The 15,521-nt window shown below is 48.9% G+C and overlaps 1 protein-coding gene across 6 annotated transcripts in view; it reads right to left on the bottom strand.

Moving 5' to 3' along the window:
- LOC132210882 (uncharacterized) overlaps positions 1-15,521 on the bottom strand; it is a 350,749-nt gene that overhangs the window by 255,070 nt on the left and 80,158 nt on the right. For all 6 annotated transcript variants that reach the window (XR_009447095.1, XR_009447096.1, XM_059653854.1 and 3 more), the window contains one exon: positions 11,833-11,945. Coding sequence is in view for 4 of the 6 variants with exons in the window: in XM_059653854.1 (XP_059509837.1) it covers positions 11,833-11,945 (113 nt within the window). In the remaining 2 variants the exon portion in view is untranslated. Of the gene's footprint in view, positions 1-11,832; positions 11,946-15,521 lie in introns of those variants that run through there.

Below are 15,521 nucleotides of genomic sequence, written 5' to 3'. Positions count from 1 at the left end.
CATTCCATTCAGCCACTGCATCCCATTTCACTCAGTCACTGCATCCCATTTCTTTCAGTCCCTGCGTCCCATTCCATTCAGCCACTGCATACCATTTCCCACAGGCACTGCATTTCCTTTCCCTCAGTCACTGCATCCCATTTCCATCAGTCACTGCATCCCATTTATCTCAGTCACTGCATCCCATTTCTCTCAGTCCCTGCGTCCCATTCCATTCAGCCACTGCATCCCATTTCCCACAGTCACTGCATTTCCATTCCCTCAGTCACTGCATCCCATTTCCCTCAGGCACTGCATCCCGTTTCACTCAGCCACGGCATCCCGTTTCACTCAGCCACGGCATCCCGTTTCCCACAGTCACTGCATCTCCTTTCCTCAGTCACTGCATCCCATTTCCCTCAGTCACTGCGTCCCATTTCACTCGGCCACGGCATCCCATTTCACTCAGCCACGGCATCCCATTTCACTCAGCCACGGCATCCCATTTCACTCAGCCACGGCATCCCATTTCACTCAGCCACGGCATCCCATTTCACTCAGGCACGGCATCCCATTTCACTCAGGCACGGCATCCCATTTCACTCAGCCACGGCATCCCATTTCACTCAGCCACGGCATCCCATTTCACTCAGCCACGGCATCCCATTTCACTCAGTCACGGCATCCCATTTCACTCAGCCACTGCATCCCATTTCACTCAGCCACTGCATCCCATTTCACTCAGCCACGGCATCCCATTTCACTCAGCCACTGCGTCCCATTACCCTCAGTTACTACATCCAATTTCCCACACTAACGGCATCCCATTTCGCTCAGCCACTGCATCCCATTTCTGACAGACTGCATTCCATTTCAATCAATCACTGAATCCCAATTCACTCAGTCCCTACATCCCATTTCCCACAGTGACCGCATCCCATTTCACGCGTCACTGCATCCCATTTCCCTCAGTCACTGCATCCCATTTCCCTCAGTCACTGCATCCCATTTCCCTCAGTCACTGCATCCCATTTCCCTCAGTCACTGCATCCCATTTCCCTCAGTCACTGCATCCCATTTCCTTCAGTCACTGCATCCCATTTCCCTCAGTCACTGCATCCCATTTCCCTCAGTCACTGCATCCCATTTCCCTCAGTCACTGCGTCCCATTCCACTCAGTCACTGTGTCCCATTTCCATCAGTCACTGCGTCCCATTTCACTCAGCCACAGCATCCCATTTCACTCAGACACTGCAACCCATTTCCCTCAGTCACTGCATCCCATTTCCCTCAGTCACTGCATCCCATGTCCCTCAGTCACTGCATCCCATGTCCCTCAGTCACTGCATCCCATGTCCCTCAGTCACTGCATCCCATGTCCCTCAGTCACTGCATCCCATGTCCCTCAGTCACTGCATCCCATGTCCCTCAGTCACTGCATCCCATTTCACTCAGGCACTGCATCCCATTTCACTCAGGCACTGCATCCCATTTCACTCAGGCACGGCATACCATTTCACGCAGCCACGGCATCCCATTTCACTCAGCCACTGCATCCCATTTCGCTCAGCCACTGCATCCCATTTCCCTCCGTCACTGCGTCCCATTTCCCACAGTCACTGCATCACCTTTCCTCAGTCACAGCTTGCCACTTCCCACAGTCACTGAATCACCTTTCCCTCAGTCACTGCAACGCATTACCCTGAGTAACAGTATCCCATTTCGCTCAGTCCCTGCATCCCACTCCATTCAGCCATGCATCCCATATCACTCAGTCACTGCATCCCATTTCCATCAGTCACTGCATCCCATTTATCTCAGTCACTGCATCCCATTTCGCGCAGTGACTGAATTCCATTTCCCTCAGTAACTGCATCTCATTCCCCTCAATAACAGTATCCCATTTCTCTCAGTCCCTGCCTCCCATTCCATTCAGCCACTGCATCCCATTTCCCACAGTCACTGCATTTCCATTCCCTCAGTCACTGCATCCCATTTCCCTCAGGCACTGCATCCCGTTTCACTCAGCCACGGCATCCCGTTTCACTCAGCCACGGCATCCCGTTTCACTCAGCCACGGCATCCCGTTTCCCACAGTCACTGCATCTCCTTTCCTCAGTCACTGCGTCCCATTTCCCACAGTCACTGCGTCCCATTTCACTCAGCCACTGTGTCCCATTTCACTCAGCCACTGCATCCCATTTCACTCAGCCACTGCGTCCCATTTCACTCAGCCACTGCGTCCCATTTCACTCAGCCACTGCGTCCCATTTCACTCAGCCACTGCGTCCCATTTCACTCAGCCACTGCGTCCCATTTCACTCAGCCACTGCGTCCCATTTCACTCAGTCACTGCACCCCGTTTCACTCAGTCACTGCACCCCGTTTCACTCAGTCACTGCATGCCATTTCACTCAGTCACAGCACCCATTTCACTCAGTCACTGCATCCCATTCCACTGAATCACAGCATCCCATTTCACTCAGCCACTGCATCCCATTTCACTCAGCCACTGCATCCCATTTCCATCAGCCAATCCTTTCCATTTCCTTCAGTCACAGCATCCCACATCCACAGTCGCTGCATCTCCTTTCCCTGTCACTACATCCGATTTCCGTCAGTCACTGCATCCCATTCTCCTCAGTCACTGTATCTCATTTCCCTCAGACACTGCATCCCATTTCACTCAGTCACTGCATCCCATGTCCCTCAGTCACTGCATCCCATGTCCCTCAGTCACTGCATCCCATGTCCCTCAGTCACTGCATCCCATGTCCCTCAGTCACTGCATCCCATGTCCCTCAGTCACTGCATCCCATGTCCCTCAGTCACTGCATCCCATGTCCCTCAGTCACAGCATCCCATGTCCCTCAGTCACAGCATCCCATTTCACTCAGGCACTGCATCCCATTTCACTCAGGCACTGCATCCCATTTCACTCAGGCACGGCATCCCATTTCACTCAGGCACGGCATCCCATTTCACTCAGCCACTGCATCCCATTTCGCTCAGCCACTGCATCCCATTTCCCTCCGTCACTGCGTCCCATTTCCCACAGTCACTGCATCACCTTTCCTCAGTCACAGCTTGCCACTTCCCACAGTCACTGAATCACCTTTCCCTCAGTCACTGCAACGCATTACCCTGAGTAACAGTATCCCATTTCGCTCAGTCCCTGCATCCCACTCCATTCAGCCATGCATCCCATATCACTCAGTCACTGCATCCCCATTACCCTCAGTCACAGCATCCCGTTTCCACAGGCACTGCATTTCCTTTCCCTCAGTCACTGCATCCCATTTCCATCAGTCACTGCATCCCATTTCGCGCAGTGACTGAATTCCATTTCCCTCAGTAACTGCATCTCATTCCCCTCAATAACAGTATCCCATTTCTCTCAGTCCCTGCCTCCCATTCCATTCAGTCACTGCATTTCCATTCCCTCAGCCACGGCATCCCGTTTCACTCAGCCACGGCATCCCGTTTCACTCAGCCACGGCATCCCGTTTCACTCAGCCACGGCATCCCGTTTCACTCAGCCACGGCATCCCGTTTCACTCAGCCACGGCATCCCGTTTCACTCAGCCACGGCATCCCGTTTCACTCAGCCACGGCATCTCCTTTCCTCAGTCACTGCATCCCATTTCCCTCAGTCACTGCGTCCCATTACCCTTAGTCGCAGCATCCCGTTTCCACAGGCACTGCACTTCCTTTCCCTTAGTTACTGCATCCCATTTCCCTCAGCCACGGCATCCCATTTTACTCAGTCACTGCTTCCCATTTCACTCAGCCACTGCGTCCCATTTCACTCAGTCACTGCTTCCCATTTCACTCCGTCACTGCTTCCCATTTCACTCAGCCACTGCATACCCATCACCCTGAGTCGCAGCATCCCGTTTCCACAGGCACTGCACTTCCTTTCCCTCAGTCACTGCATCCCATTTCACGCAGTGACTGAATTCCATTTCCCTCAGTCACTGCATCCCATTTCCCTCAGCCACGGCATCCCATTTTACTCAGTCACCGCTTCCCATTTCACTCAGTCACTGCGTCCCATTTCACTCGGCCACTGCGTCCCATTTCACTCGGCCACTGCGTCCCATTTCACTCGGCCACTGCATACCCATTACCCTGAGTCGCAGCATCCCGTTTCCACAGGCACTGCACTTCCTTTCCCTCAGTCACTGCATCCCATTTCACGCAGTGACTGAATTCCATTTCCCTCAGTAACAGTATCCCATTTCTCTCAGTCCCTGCGTCCCATTTCCCACAGTCACTTCATTTCCATTCCCACAGTCACTTCATTTCCATTCCACTCTGGCACTGCATCCCATTCCACTCTGGCACTGCATCCCATTTCCCACAGTCACTGCATCCCATTTCCCACAGTCACTGCATCCCATTTCCCACAGTCACTGCATCCCATTTCCATCAGTCACTGCATCCGATTTCCAGTCACCTCAACCCATTTCACTCGGCCACTGCATCCCAGTTCACTCGGCCACTGCATCCCAGTTCACTCGGCCACTGCATCCCAGTTCACTCGGCCACTGCATCCCAGTTCACTCGGCCACTGCATCCCAGTTCACTCGGCCACTGCATCCCAGTTCACTCGGCCACTGCATCCCAGTTCACTCGGCCACTGCATCCCAGTTCACTCGGCCACTGCATCCCAGTTCACTCGGCCACTGCATCCCAGTTCACACAGTCACTGCATCTCATTTCACTCATTCAATGCTTCACATTACACTCACTGAGAGCGTCCCATTTCCCTCAATCACTGCGTTCCATTGTCCTCAGTCACTGCATCCCATTTCCATCAGTCACTGCATCCCATTACCCTCAGTCACTGCATCACATTTCCAACAGTCACTGCATCCCCATTCCCTCAGTCACTGCATCCCATTTCCATCAGACACAGCACACTATTTCCTTCAGTCACTGCATCCTATTTCCATCAGTCACTGCATCCCATTACACTGAGTCACGGCATCCCAGTTCACTCAGTCTCGGCATCCCATTCCCCTCACCCACTGCAACCCATTCACTCAGTCACAGCATCACATTTCCAACAGTCACTTGATCTGCATTCCCTCAGTCACTGCATCCCATTTCACTCAGTCACTGCATCCCATTTCCATCAGTCACCGCATCCCATTTCACTCAGTCACTGCAGCCCATTCCCCACACTCAGCGCATCCCAATTCACAGAGACACGGCCTTCCATTTCACTCAGCCACTGCAACCCATTACCCTCAGTCACTGCATCCCATTTCCGTCAGTCACAGCACACTATTTCCATCAGTCACTGCATCCCATTTCACTCAGTCACTGCATCCCATTCCCCTCAGTCACTGCATCACATTACTCTCAGTCACTGTATCCCATTTCCATCAGTCACTGCGTCCCATTTCACACAGCCACTGCGTCCCATTTCACTCAGTCACTGCATCCCATTTCACTCAGTCACTGCATCCCATTCCCCTCAGTCACTGCATCACATTACTCTCAGTCACTGCATCACATTACTCTCAGTCACTGTATCCCATTTCCATCAGTCACTGCGTCCCATTTCACACAGCCACTGCGTCCCATTTCACTCATTCACTGCGTCCCATTTCACTCATTCACTGCATCCCATGTCACTCAGGCACTGCATCCCTTGTCACTCAGGCACTGCATCCCACGTCACTCAGGCACTGCATCCCACGTCACTCAGGCACTGCATCCCACGTCACTCAGGCACTGCATCCCACGTCACTCAGGCACTGCATCCCACGTCACTCAGGCACTGCATCCCATTTCACTCAGGCACGGCATCCCATTTCACTCATTCACTGCGTCCCATGTCACTCATTCACTGCATCCCATGTCACTCAGGCACTGCATCCCTTGTCACTCAGGCACTGCATCCCTTGTCACTCAGGCACTGCATCCCATGTCACTCAGGCACTGCATCCCATGTCACTCAGGCACTGCATCCCACGTCACTCAGGCACTGCATCCCACGTCACTCAGGCACTGCATCCCAGGTCACTCAGGCACTGCATCCCATTTCACTCAGCCACGGCATCCCATTTCACTCAGCCACGGCATCCCATTTCACTCAGCCACTGCATCCCATTTCACTCAGCCACTGCATCCCATTTCACTCAGCCACTGCATCCCATTTCACTCAGTCACTGGGTCCTATTTCCCTCCGTCACTGCGTCCCATTTCCCACAGTCACACCTTGCCACTTCCCACAGTCACTGAATCACCTTTCCCTCAGTCACTGCATCCCATTACCCTGAGTAACAGTATCCCATTTCGCTCAGTCCCTGCATCCCATTCCATTCAGCCACTGCATCCCATTTCACTCAGTCACTGCATCCCATTTCTTTCAGTCCCTGCGTCCCATTCCATTCAGCCACTGCATACCATTTCCCACAGGCACTGCATTTCCTTTCCCTCAGTCACTGCATCCCATTTCCATCAGTCACTGCATCCCATTTATCTCAGTCACTGCATCCCATTTCTCTCAGTCCCTGCGTCCCATTCCATTCAGCCACTGCATACCATTTCCCACAGTCACTGCATTTCCATTCCCTCAGTCACTGCATCCCATTTCACTCAGACACTGCATCCCATTTCACTCAGCCACGGTATCCCATTTCACTCAGCCACTGTGTCCCATTTCACTCAGCCACTGTGTCCCATTTCACTCCGTCACTGTGTCCCATTTCACTCCGTCACCGCGTCCCATTTCCCACAGTCACTGAATCACCTTTCCCTCAGTCAATGCGTCACATTCCACTGAGTCACTGCATTCCATTCCACTGAGTCACTGCATCCCATTTCACTCAGCCACTGCATCCCATTTCACTCAGCCACCGCATCCCATTTCACTCAGCCACTGCATCCCATTTCCGTCAGTCACTGCATCCCATTTCACTCAGCCACTGCATCCCATTTCACTCAGCCACTGCATCCCATTTCACTCAGCCACTGCATCCCATTTCCGTCAGTCACTGCATCCCATTTCACTCAGCCACTGCATCCCATTTCCCTCCGTCACTGCGTCCCATTTCCCACAGTCACTGCATCACCTTTCCTCAGTCACAGCTTGCCACTTCCCACAGTCACTGAATCACCTTTCCCTCAGTCACTGCAACGCATTACCCTGAGTAACAGTATCCCATTTCGCTCAGTCCCTGCATCCCACTCCATTCAGCCATGCATCCCATATCACTCAGTCACTGCATCCCCATTACCCTCAGTCACAGCATCCCGTTTCCACAGGCACTGCATTTCCTTTCCCTCAGTCACTGCATCCCATTTCCATCAGTCACTGCATCCCATTTATCTCAGTCACTGCATCCCATTTATCTCAGTCACTGCATCCCATTTCGCGCAGTGACTGAATTCCATTTCCCTCAGTAACTGCATCTCATTCCCCTCAATAACAGTATCCCATTTCTCTCAGTCCCTGCCTCCCATTCCATTCAGCCACTGCATCCCATTTCCCACAGTCACTGCATTTCCATTCCCTCAGTCACTGCATCCCATTTCCCTCAGCCACGGCATCCCGTTTCACTCAGCCACAGCATCCCGTTTCCCACAGTCACTGCATCTCCTTTCCTCAGTCACTGCATCTCCTTTCCTCAGTCACTGCATCCCATTTCCCTCAGTCACTGCGTCCCATTTCACTCAGCCACTGTGTCCCATTTCACTCAGCCACTGTGTCCCATTTCACTCAGTCACTGCGTCCCATTTCACTCAGCCACTGCGTCCCATTTCACTCAGTCACTGCACCCCTTTTCACTCAGTCACTGCATCCCATTACCCTTAGTCGCAGCATCCCGTTTCCACAGGCACTGCACTTCCTTTCCCTCAGTCACTGCATCCCATTTCCCTCAGACACGGCATCCCATTTTACTCAGTCACTGCTTCCCATTTCACTCAGCCACTGCGTCCCATTTCACTCAGTCACTGCTTCCCATTTCACTCAGTCACTGCTTCCCATTTCACTCCGTCACTGCGTCCCATTTCACTCCGTCACTGCGTCCCATTTCACTCAGCCACTGCATACCCATCACCCTTAGTCGCAGCATCCCGTTTCCACAGGCACTGCACTTCCTTTCCCTCAGTCACTGCATCCCATTTCACGCAGTGACTGAATTCCATTTCCCTCAGTCACTGCATCCCATTTCCCTCAGCCACGGCATCCCATTTTACTCAGTCACTGCTTCCCATTTCACTCAGTCACTGCTTCCCATTTCACTCGGCCACTGCGTCCCATTTCACTCGGCCACTGCGTCCCATTTCCCACAGTCACTGCATACCCATTACCCTGAGTCGCAGCATCCCGTTTCCACAGGCACTGCACTTCCTTTCCCTCAGTCACTGCATCCCATTTCACGCAGTGACTGAATTCCATTTCCCTCAGTAACAGTATCCCATTTCTCTCAGTCCCTGCGTCCCATTTCCCACAGTCACTTCATTTCCATTCCCACAGTCACTTCATTTCCATTCCACTCTGGCACTGCATCCCATTCCACTCTGGCACTGCATCCCATTTCCCACAGTCACTGCATCCCATTTCCCACAGTCACTGCATCCCATTTCCATCAGTCACTGCATCCGATTTCCAGTCACCTCAACCCATTTCACTCGGCCACTGCATCCCATTTCACTCGGCCACTGCATCCCATTTCACTCGGCCACTGCATCCCATTTCACTCGGCCACTGCATCCCAGTTCACTCGGCCACTGCATCCCAGTTCACTCGGCCACTGCATCCCAGTTCACTCGGCCACTGCATCCCAGTTCACTCGGCCACTGCATCCCAGTTCACACAGTCACTGCATCTCATTTCACTCATTCAATGCTTCACATTACACTCACTGAGAGCGTCCCATTTCCCTCAATCACTGCGTTCCATTGTCCTCAGTCACTGCATCCCATTTCCATCAGTCACTGCATCCCATTACCCTCAGTCACTGCATCACATTTCCAACAGTCACTGCATCCCCATTCCCTCAGTCACTGCATCCCATTTCCATCAGACACAGCACACTATTTCCTTCAGTCACTGCATCCTATTTCCATCAGTCACTGCATCCCATTACACTGAGTCACGGCATCCCAGTTCACTCAGTCTCGGCATCCCATTCCCCTCACCCACTGCAACCCATTCACTCAGTCACAGCATCACATTTCCAACAGTCACTTGATCTGCATTCCCTCAGTCACTGCATCCCATTTCACTCAGTCACTGCATCCCATTTCCATCAGTCACCGCATCCCATTTCACTCCGTCACTGCAGCCCATTCCCCACACTCAGCGCATCCCAATTCACAGAGACACGGCCTTCCATTTCACTCAGCCACTGCAACCCATTACCCTCAGTCACTGCATCCCATTTCCGTCAGTCACTGCATCCCATTTCACTCAGTCACTGCATCCCATTTCCATCAGTCACTGCATCCCATTTCCATCAGTCACTGCATCCCATTTCCATCAGTCACTGCATCCCATTTCCATCAGTCACTGCATCCCATTTCCATCAGTCACTGCATCCCATTTCCATCAGTCACTGCATCCCATTTCCATCTGGCACTGCATCCCATTTCCATCAGTCACTGCATCCCATTTCACGCAGTCACTGCAACCCATGTCCCGCAGTAACTGCATCCTATTTCCATCAGTCACTGCATCCCATTTCCATCAGTCACGGCATCCAATTTCTGTCAGTCACTGCAACCCATTTCCGTCAGTCACAGCACACTATTTCCATCAGTCACTGCGTCCTATTTCATCAGTCACTGCATCCCATTTCCATCGGTCACTGCATCCCATTTCCATCAGTCACTGCATCCCATTTCCATCAGTCACCTCAACCCATTTATCTCAGTCACTGCATCCCAGTTCACAAAGTCACTGCATCTCATTTCACTCATTTAATGCTTCACATTACACTCACTGAGAGCGTCCCATTTCCCTCAATCACTGCGTTTCCATTGTCCTCAGTCACTGCGTCCCATTTCCCACCGTAACTGCATCTCCTTTCGTCAGTCACTGCATCTCATTACCCTCAGTCACTGCATCCCATTTCCATAAGTCACTGCATCCTATTACCCTCAGTCACTGCATCCCTTTTCTCTCAGTCACGACATCCCATTTCACTGAGTCACTGCATCCCATTTCACTGAGTCACTGAATCGCATTTGTTGTTCTCACTTGAATGCAATGGTCATGAATCTCCTCCAATGGCTGGTCATGTATTTCCAATGCAAAATTTTACCAAGTTTTGATTTTCAATTTTGATTACATGTGTTTCCTCTATTCTATAAGATGCTGCAATAAACTCAAATTTGACAAATCATAATTCAACCACCATTATCTACAGAGTTAATTTCATCAAACAGATCCAATTAGAATTGTCACATTCCCAAATCCTGATTCAAGTTTTTCTAATTATGGGCCACGTGGTTAAGAAAAAAGACACTTAGAATCAGAGAGATGTACAGTCGGGAAACAGATCCTTTGGCACAATTTGTCTATGTTGACCAGATATCCTAAATTAATTTAGTCCCATTTGCCAGCATTTGGCCCATATTCCTCTCAACCCGTCTTATTCATATACCCATCCACATGCCTTTTAAACGTACAAGCCTCCACCACTTCCTCTGGCAGCTCATTCCATACATGCACCACTATGAAAAAAATCCGGTCCATTTTAAATCTTCCCTCTCTCATTTTTAACCTATTCCCTCCAGTGATGGATTCCAGCAACCCGTGGAAAAGATCTTGGCTGTTCGCTCTATCCACGTCCCTCGTAATTGTATAAACTTCTATATGGTCAGCCCTGAACTCCAAAGTTCCAAGAAAGAGCTGCCTGTTCAAGCCCACGGTATACCTCCAACCTCCGATGCTCGTAACATCCTTGTAGATCTTCTCTGAACCCTTTCAAGTTTACAACATACAACAATACAGCGCAGAACAGGCCCCTTCGGCCCTCAATGTTGCGCCGACATCCTTCCTCTTGCAAGGAGACCAAAATCGATTGCAGTATTCCAAAAGCAGCTGAATCAATGTCCTATATGGCTGCTAAGTGATCTCCCAACTCCTATCCTCAATGCACTGACCGATAAAGGCGAGCACACCAAATGTCTCCATCATATCCTTTCTACCGGTGGCTGTACTTTGATGGAACTACGAAACTGCACTCCAGCGTCTCTTTATTAAGCAACACTCCCCACAACCTTCAGTGTATACATGCTGCCCTGATTTGCCTTTCCAAAATGTAGCACCTCACATTTATCGAACCTCAACTCAATCGGCCACTCCTCAGTTCATTGGCCCTTGTCAATGTCCCATTGTATTCTGAGCAGACCTTCTTGGCTGGCTACTACACCTTCAATCATTGGGAAACTTACTAACCACACCTTCTATTTTCATATCCAAATCATTGCATCACTTCAACTCCCCCTCCCACTCCCTGAACGACATGTCCATCCTGGGCCTCTTCCAGTGTCACAACCACAACACCCAGAAACTGGAGGAGCAGCATCTCATATTCCGCCTCGGGAGCTCCAACTCAATAGCCTCAATGTGGACTTTGCCACCCTCAAAATCTCCCCACCCGCCAGCCTCATCCCAAGACTAGTTCCTCCCCTCATCCCCGCCTCCATGACCTGTCCGCCTTCTCTCCCACCTATCCACTCCTCCCACCTCACTGACCAACTCCCACCACTGCTTGAAATTATTCTTCTTTTCACACTTCATCAGCTCGACGTTATTTCTAAAATCTATTTTCCAATTGTTGGAAAAAGTGAGATAAAGAGAAGTAAAAGAAGTTACATTCTTACCACTCGGGAAATCTCTGAATATTCTTCTGTTGAAAGGCCGCCAAGGAACGATGCAATTCTTTTGTCACAAACGCTGTGAGGGAGACATCTTTTTCGGTTCCACTAACTCCACCCTAAGGAAGACAAACCCAAGTAACATATCTAGTGACTTAAAACATACTCTATTGTTGCCCAAGTTGGAGAGCTGGATGAACACAGCAGGTCAAGCAGCATCAGAGGAGCAAGAAAGCTGATGTTTCGGGACAAGACCCTACTTCAGAATATTGGCGCTGGAGAATCTGAGATAACAAGGTGTAGAGCCGGATGATACTGCTTGGCCTGCTGTGTTCATCCAGCTTTACACCTTCTCATCTCAGATTCTCCAGCATCTGCAGCTCCGACTACCTCTATTGTTGCCCTTTCACTTTACTGAACTAATATGAGCCAGTAGTTTTGTTTAGGCTCACGTAATCTTACGCTTATTGGCCTGCACAAAATCCTGAATTAATTTTGATCGACTGACAGGAGGAGATGAATTTTATAGAAATTTTTGTTTTCTACCAATTTGCAGAGGGCATCGTGGGCGATTGAAGGACAGTGTTATTATCCCCCAGGTCTGCGGACTGCATCGTTACCAACTTGCCCATTTGCATATACATACAATATTCATTATTTCGCAATAAAACATAATAAACCAATACTGCGTACTAAAAAAAACGCTCACATATCAATGGAAATTTAAATATTTATCATAGAGTTTGAAGGATTGAATTCAATGATACAAAGCAAAAACCAGTGAAGATGAGTGCAGTTGGTCAGCACTTTTGCCACTAATTGGAGGTTGGCAGTTTGAGGCCACCCAGGAACAAGCAAGCTCTGTCTAACTCCAAGGGCAGCACGGTGGCTCAGTGGTTAGCACTGCTGACTCACAGCGCCAGGGACCCAGGTTCGATCCCACCGTTGGGCGATCTTCTGTGCGGAGTTTGTACATTCTGCCCATGCCTGCATGGGTTCCTGCTGGGTGCTCTGGTTTCCTCCCACAGTCCAAAGATGTGCAGGCTCAGTGTATGGGCCATGCCAAACTTGCCCATTGTGTTCAGGGATGTGTAGATTAGGTGTGTTAGTCATGGGAAATGCAGGGTTACTGAGGAAAGGGTCGAGGGATGGGTCAGGGTGAGATGCTCTTTGGAGGGTGGCTGTGGACTTGTTGGGTCAAAAGGGGCTTGTTTCCACACTGTAGGGATTCTATGATATGAAAGTATCTTTTGAAGTGGACATTCATGGGTATGCTGTAACAGAGACCTTGAAATACTGCACAACAAATATTTGGAACTAGACTGTCAATTCAGACATAGCATCAAAAAGGTCATGGAAGTTGTCACCGATATTAAGCAGGATTGATGAAAATCCAGTAGGAAATGGTGTCAAAAGGCTCAGTATCTTTTATTCATCTCCAGTTATTTTGTCCAAGGCACTGGATGCTGGCAGGATTGAAACATTTAAGAAATGCTTCACAAATCACATATAAGGACCTGCACATCTTTGAACAATGGGAGGAAACTGCAGCACCTGGCAGAAGCCCCTTGCAGACGCGGGGAGGACGTGTCAATTCCACACAGATAGTTACCCAAGACTGGAATCTCAATTGGCTCCCCAGTGCATGAGCAGCTCTAACCACTGAGCAACTACCTTGCCCAGAAGGGGTTTTATAAGCGCATACTTTATTTCCATTCATAGTTGGGGAAAGACAGATCCAATCCTGTATGTCCAACCAAAATAACCTATTGTAGATATCATGACAACAATCATAAATGATTTTGAATAAGTAAATCAAAAATAATTAAAATTGTTTCCAAGCCTGCCCTGCTGTGTTCCTCCAGCTCCACAATGTGTTATCTCAGACACCAACATTGGCAGTTCTTACTATCTGGATAACTCATTCTCACCTTGTCACAAGTGATTTCTTGTCATTTTCTTTTCAAATGACGCATGTACATGTATATACATTAACACTTTTATGCCTGAACCACTAACCCAGAGGATATTTTAAAATAGTCTCTTCATATCTGCATGAAAGAGAAATCATCAAGGTCATAACTTTCATTTTAGGAATAACTCGAACATTCAAAGTACTCACAGTCAGTGTCCCATTTCCTTGACCAGTCAATTTGATGTGAATCTTTCTTCCAAGTGGAAACTATAACAACAATTATATTTGAGAGTCAAACACTTCATTGCATCACCAATATTTCCTTGTCTGTTTGACACCTAAGATAATGAAATAATCATGGACAGATTGGCCAACAGTGTAATTTAATGTGTGTTATGGCAACTGAAAATCACAACCACTGAAGTGATCTTTAAAAAGCTGTTGTCATACAACAGAGCACTTTTTGAGATGCAGTGATGAACATACTTCCTGAGATGCAAATAATATATGCCAAATTAATTCCAAAGAATACCTTTACAATTAAAAAGAAGCTAAAAATCTCTTTCCATTGTGATACTTGTCAGATTGCTATTAGTCAATGGAAATCGTTCAGAACAATTATTTATTCCCAGATGAAAAGGAAGGGTACACATTTCATTTTCACATCTTATCCAAGAGAGAAACAAAAAACACCTTTATGAATGCATTGTCAAACAAGAAGACTCACAAAATAAGTCATTTGGCCCATTGAATTTCCTCCACCATTCGGTGAGATCATGGTTGATCTCATTACATTTATCATGACACAACATTTCCACCAAACCCTTCTTATAGCTAATACATTCCGATCCAAGTAACATCCTGGTAAATCTCTGTTTCTGTGCCATGCCTTGTCTTTCTAAATAGTTTTGAGTCATCTACAAATTTAGCCACAGCACATGCACCTCTTTCCTCCAAGTCATTAATAAACAAGCACAAGAGCTGTGGTTCCTTCAGCGCGACCTCATTTCTGACTGACAAGCCAACCCTGGCATCTCTGTCCATTTGTATCGGAGATAATGGGAGCTGCAGATGCTGGAGAATCCAAGATAACAAAGTGTGGAGCTGGATGAACACAGCAGGATGAACACACAGAAGGAGAAGGGTCTCGGCCCGAAACGTCAGCTTTTCTGCTCCTGAGATGCTGCTTGGCCTGCTGCGCTCATCCAGCTCTACACCTCGTTACCTCAGATTCTCCAGCATCTGCAGTTGCTACTATCTCTGAAGAGATTTTCTTTCTCTTCTCCCACAGCAATCTTGGAAACAACTCATCTGGGCGTGGGGATTTGTTCACTTCTAAACCATCCAAAAATTTCAATTTCACACTGCATCTTCCTGCTTTTTCGACGTGAATGCTCCTCCTTGAAGGGAGAGCAGACGGGAGGGACTTGTCTACTGTATCAATGCCCTTCAGTTCTGAACACAGATTGCTCCCTCACCCCGTGTACACCCCGGTTTCGAATTGGAGCTACTCTTTCCCTGGTTATCCTCCTGCTTCATGTACCTGTGGAATATCTTGATATTCTCTCCAATATTGGCCACCACCGTTTCTTCACATTTGTTTTTTATACGCCACTAGTCATCCATTCATTTGCTTCCTTCGCACTTGTCGTAAACATGTCCTGAACATTCCTCAAGATCCAGGGCTTTCCAGGCTTGTCGATTATAAATTTCACCCAAAATGGAATATAACTGGCCTTTACTCTCCCAGTTCCTTTCCTGGACGTATCCGACTATTCTG

The sequence above is a fragment of the Stegostoma tigrinum genome, chromosome 22 (genome assembly GCF_030684315.1).
Source record: "Stegostoma tigrinum isolate sSteTig4 chromosome 22, sSteTig4.hap1, whole genome shotgun sequence".
NCBI classification, from domain to species: domain Eukaryota; kingdom Metazoa; phylum Chordata; class Chondrichthyes; order Orectolobiformes; family Stegostomatidae; genus Stegostoma; species Stegostoma tigrinum.
Note: the sequence above shows the minus strand (reverse complement) of the source record. Positions and strands in the feature narration are given on the sequence as shown.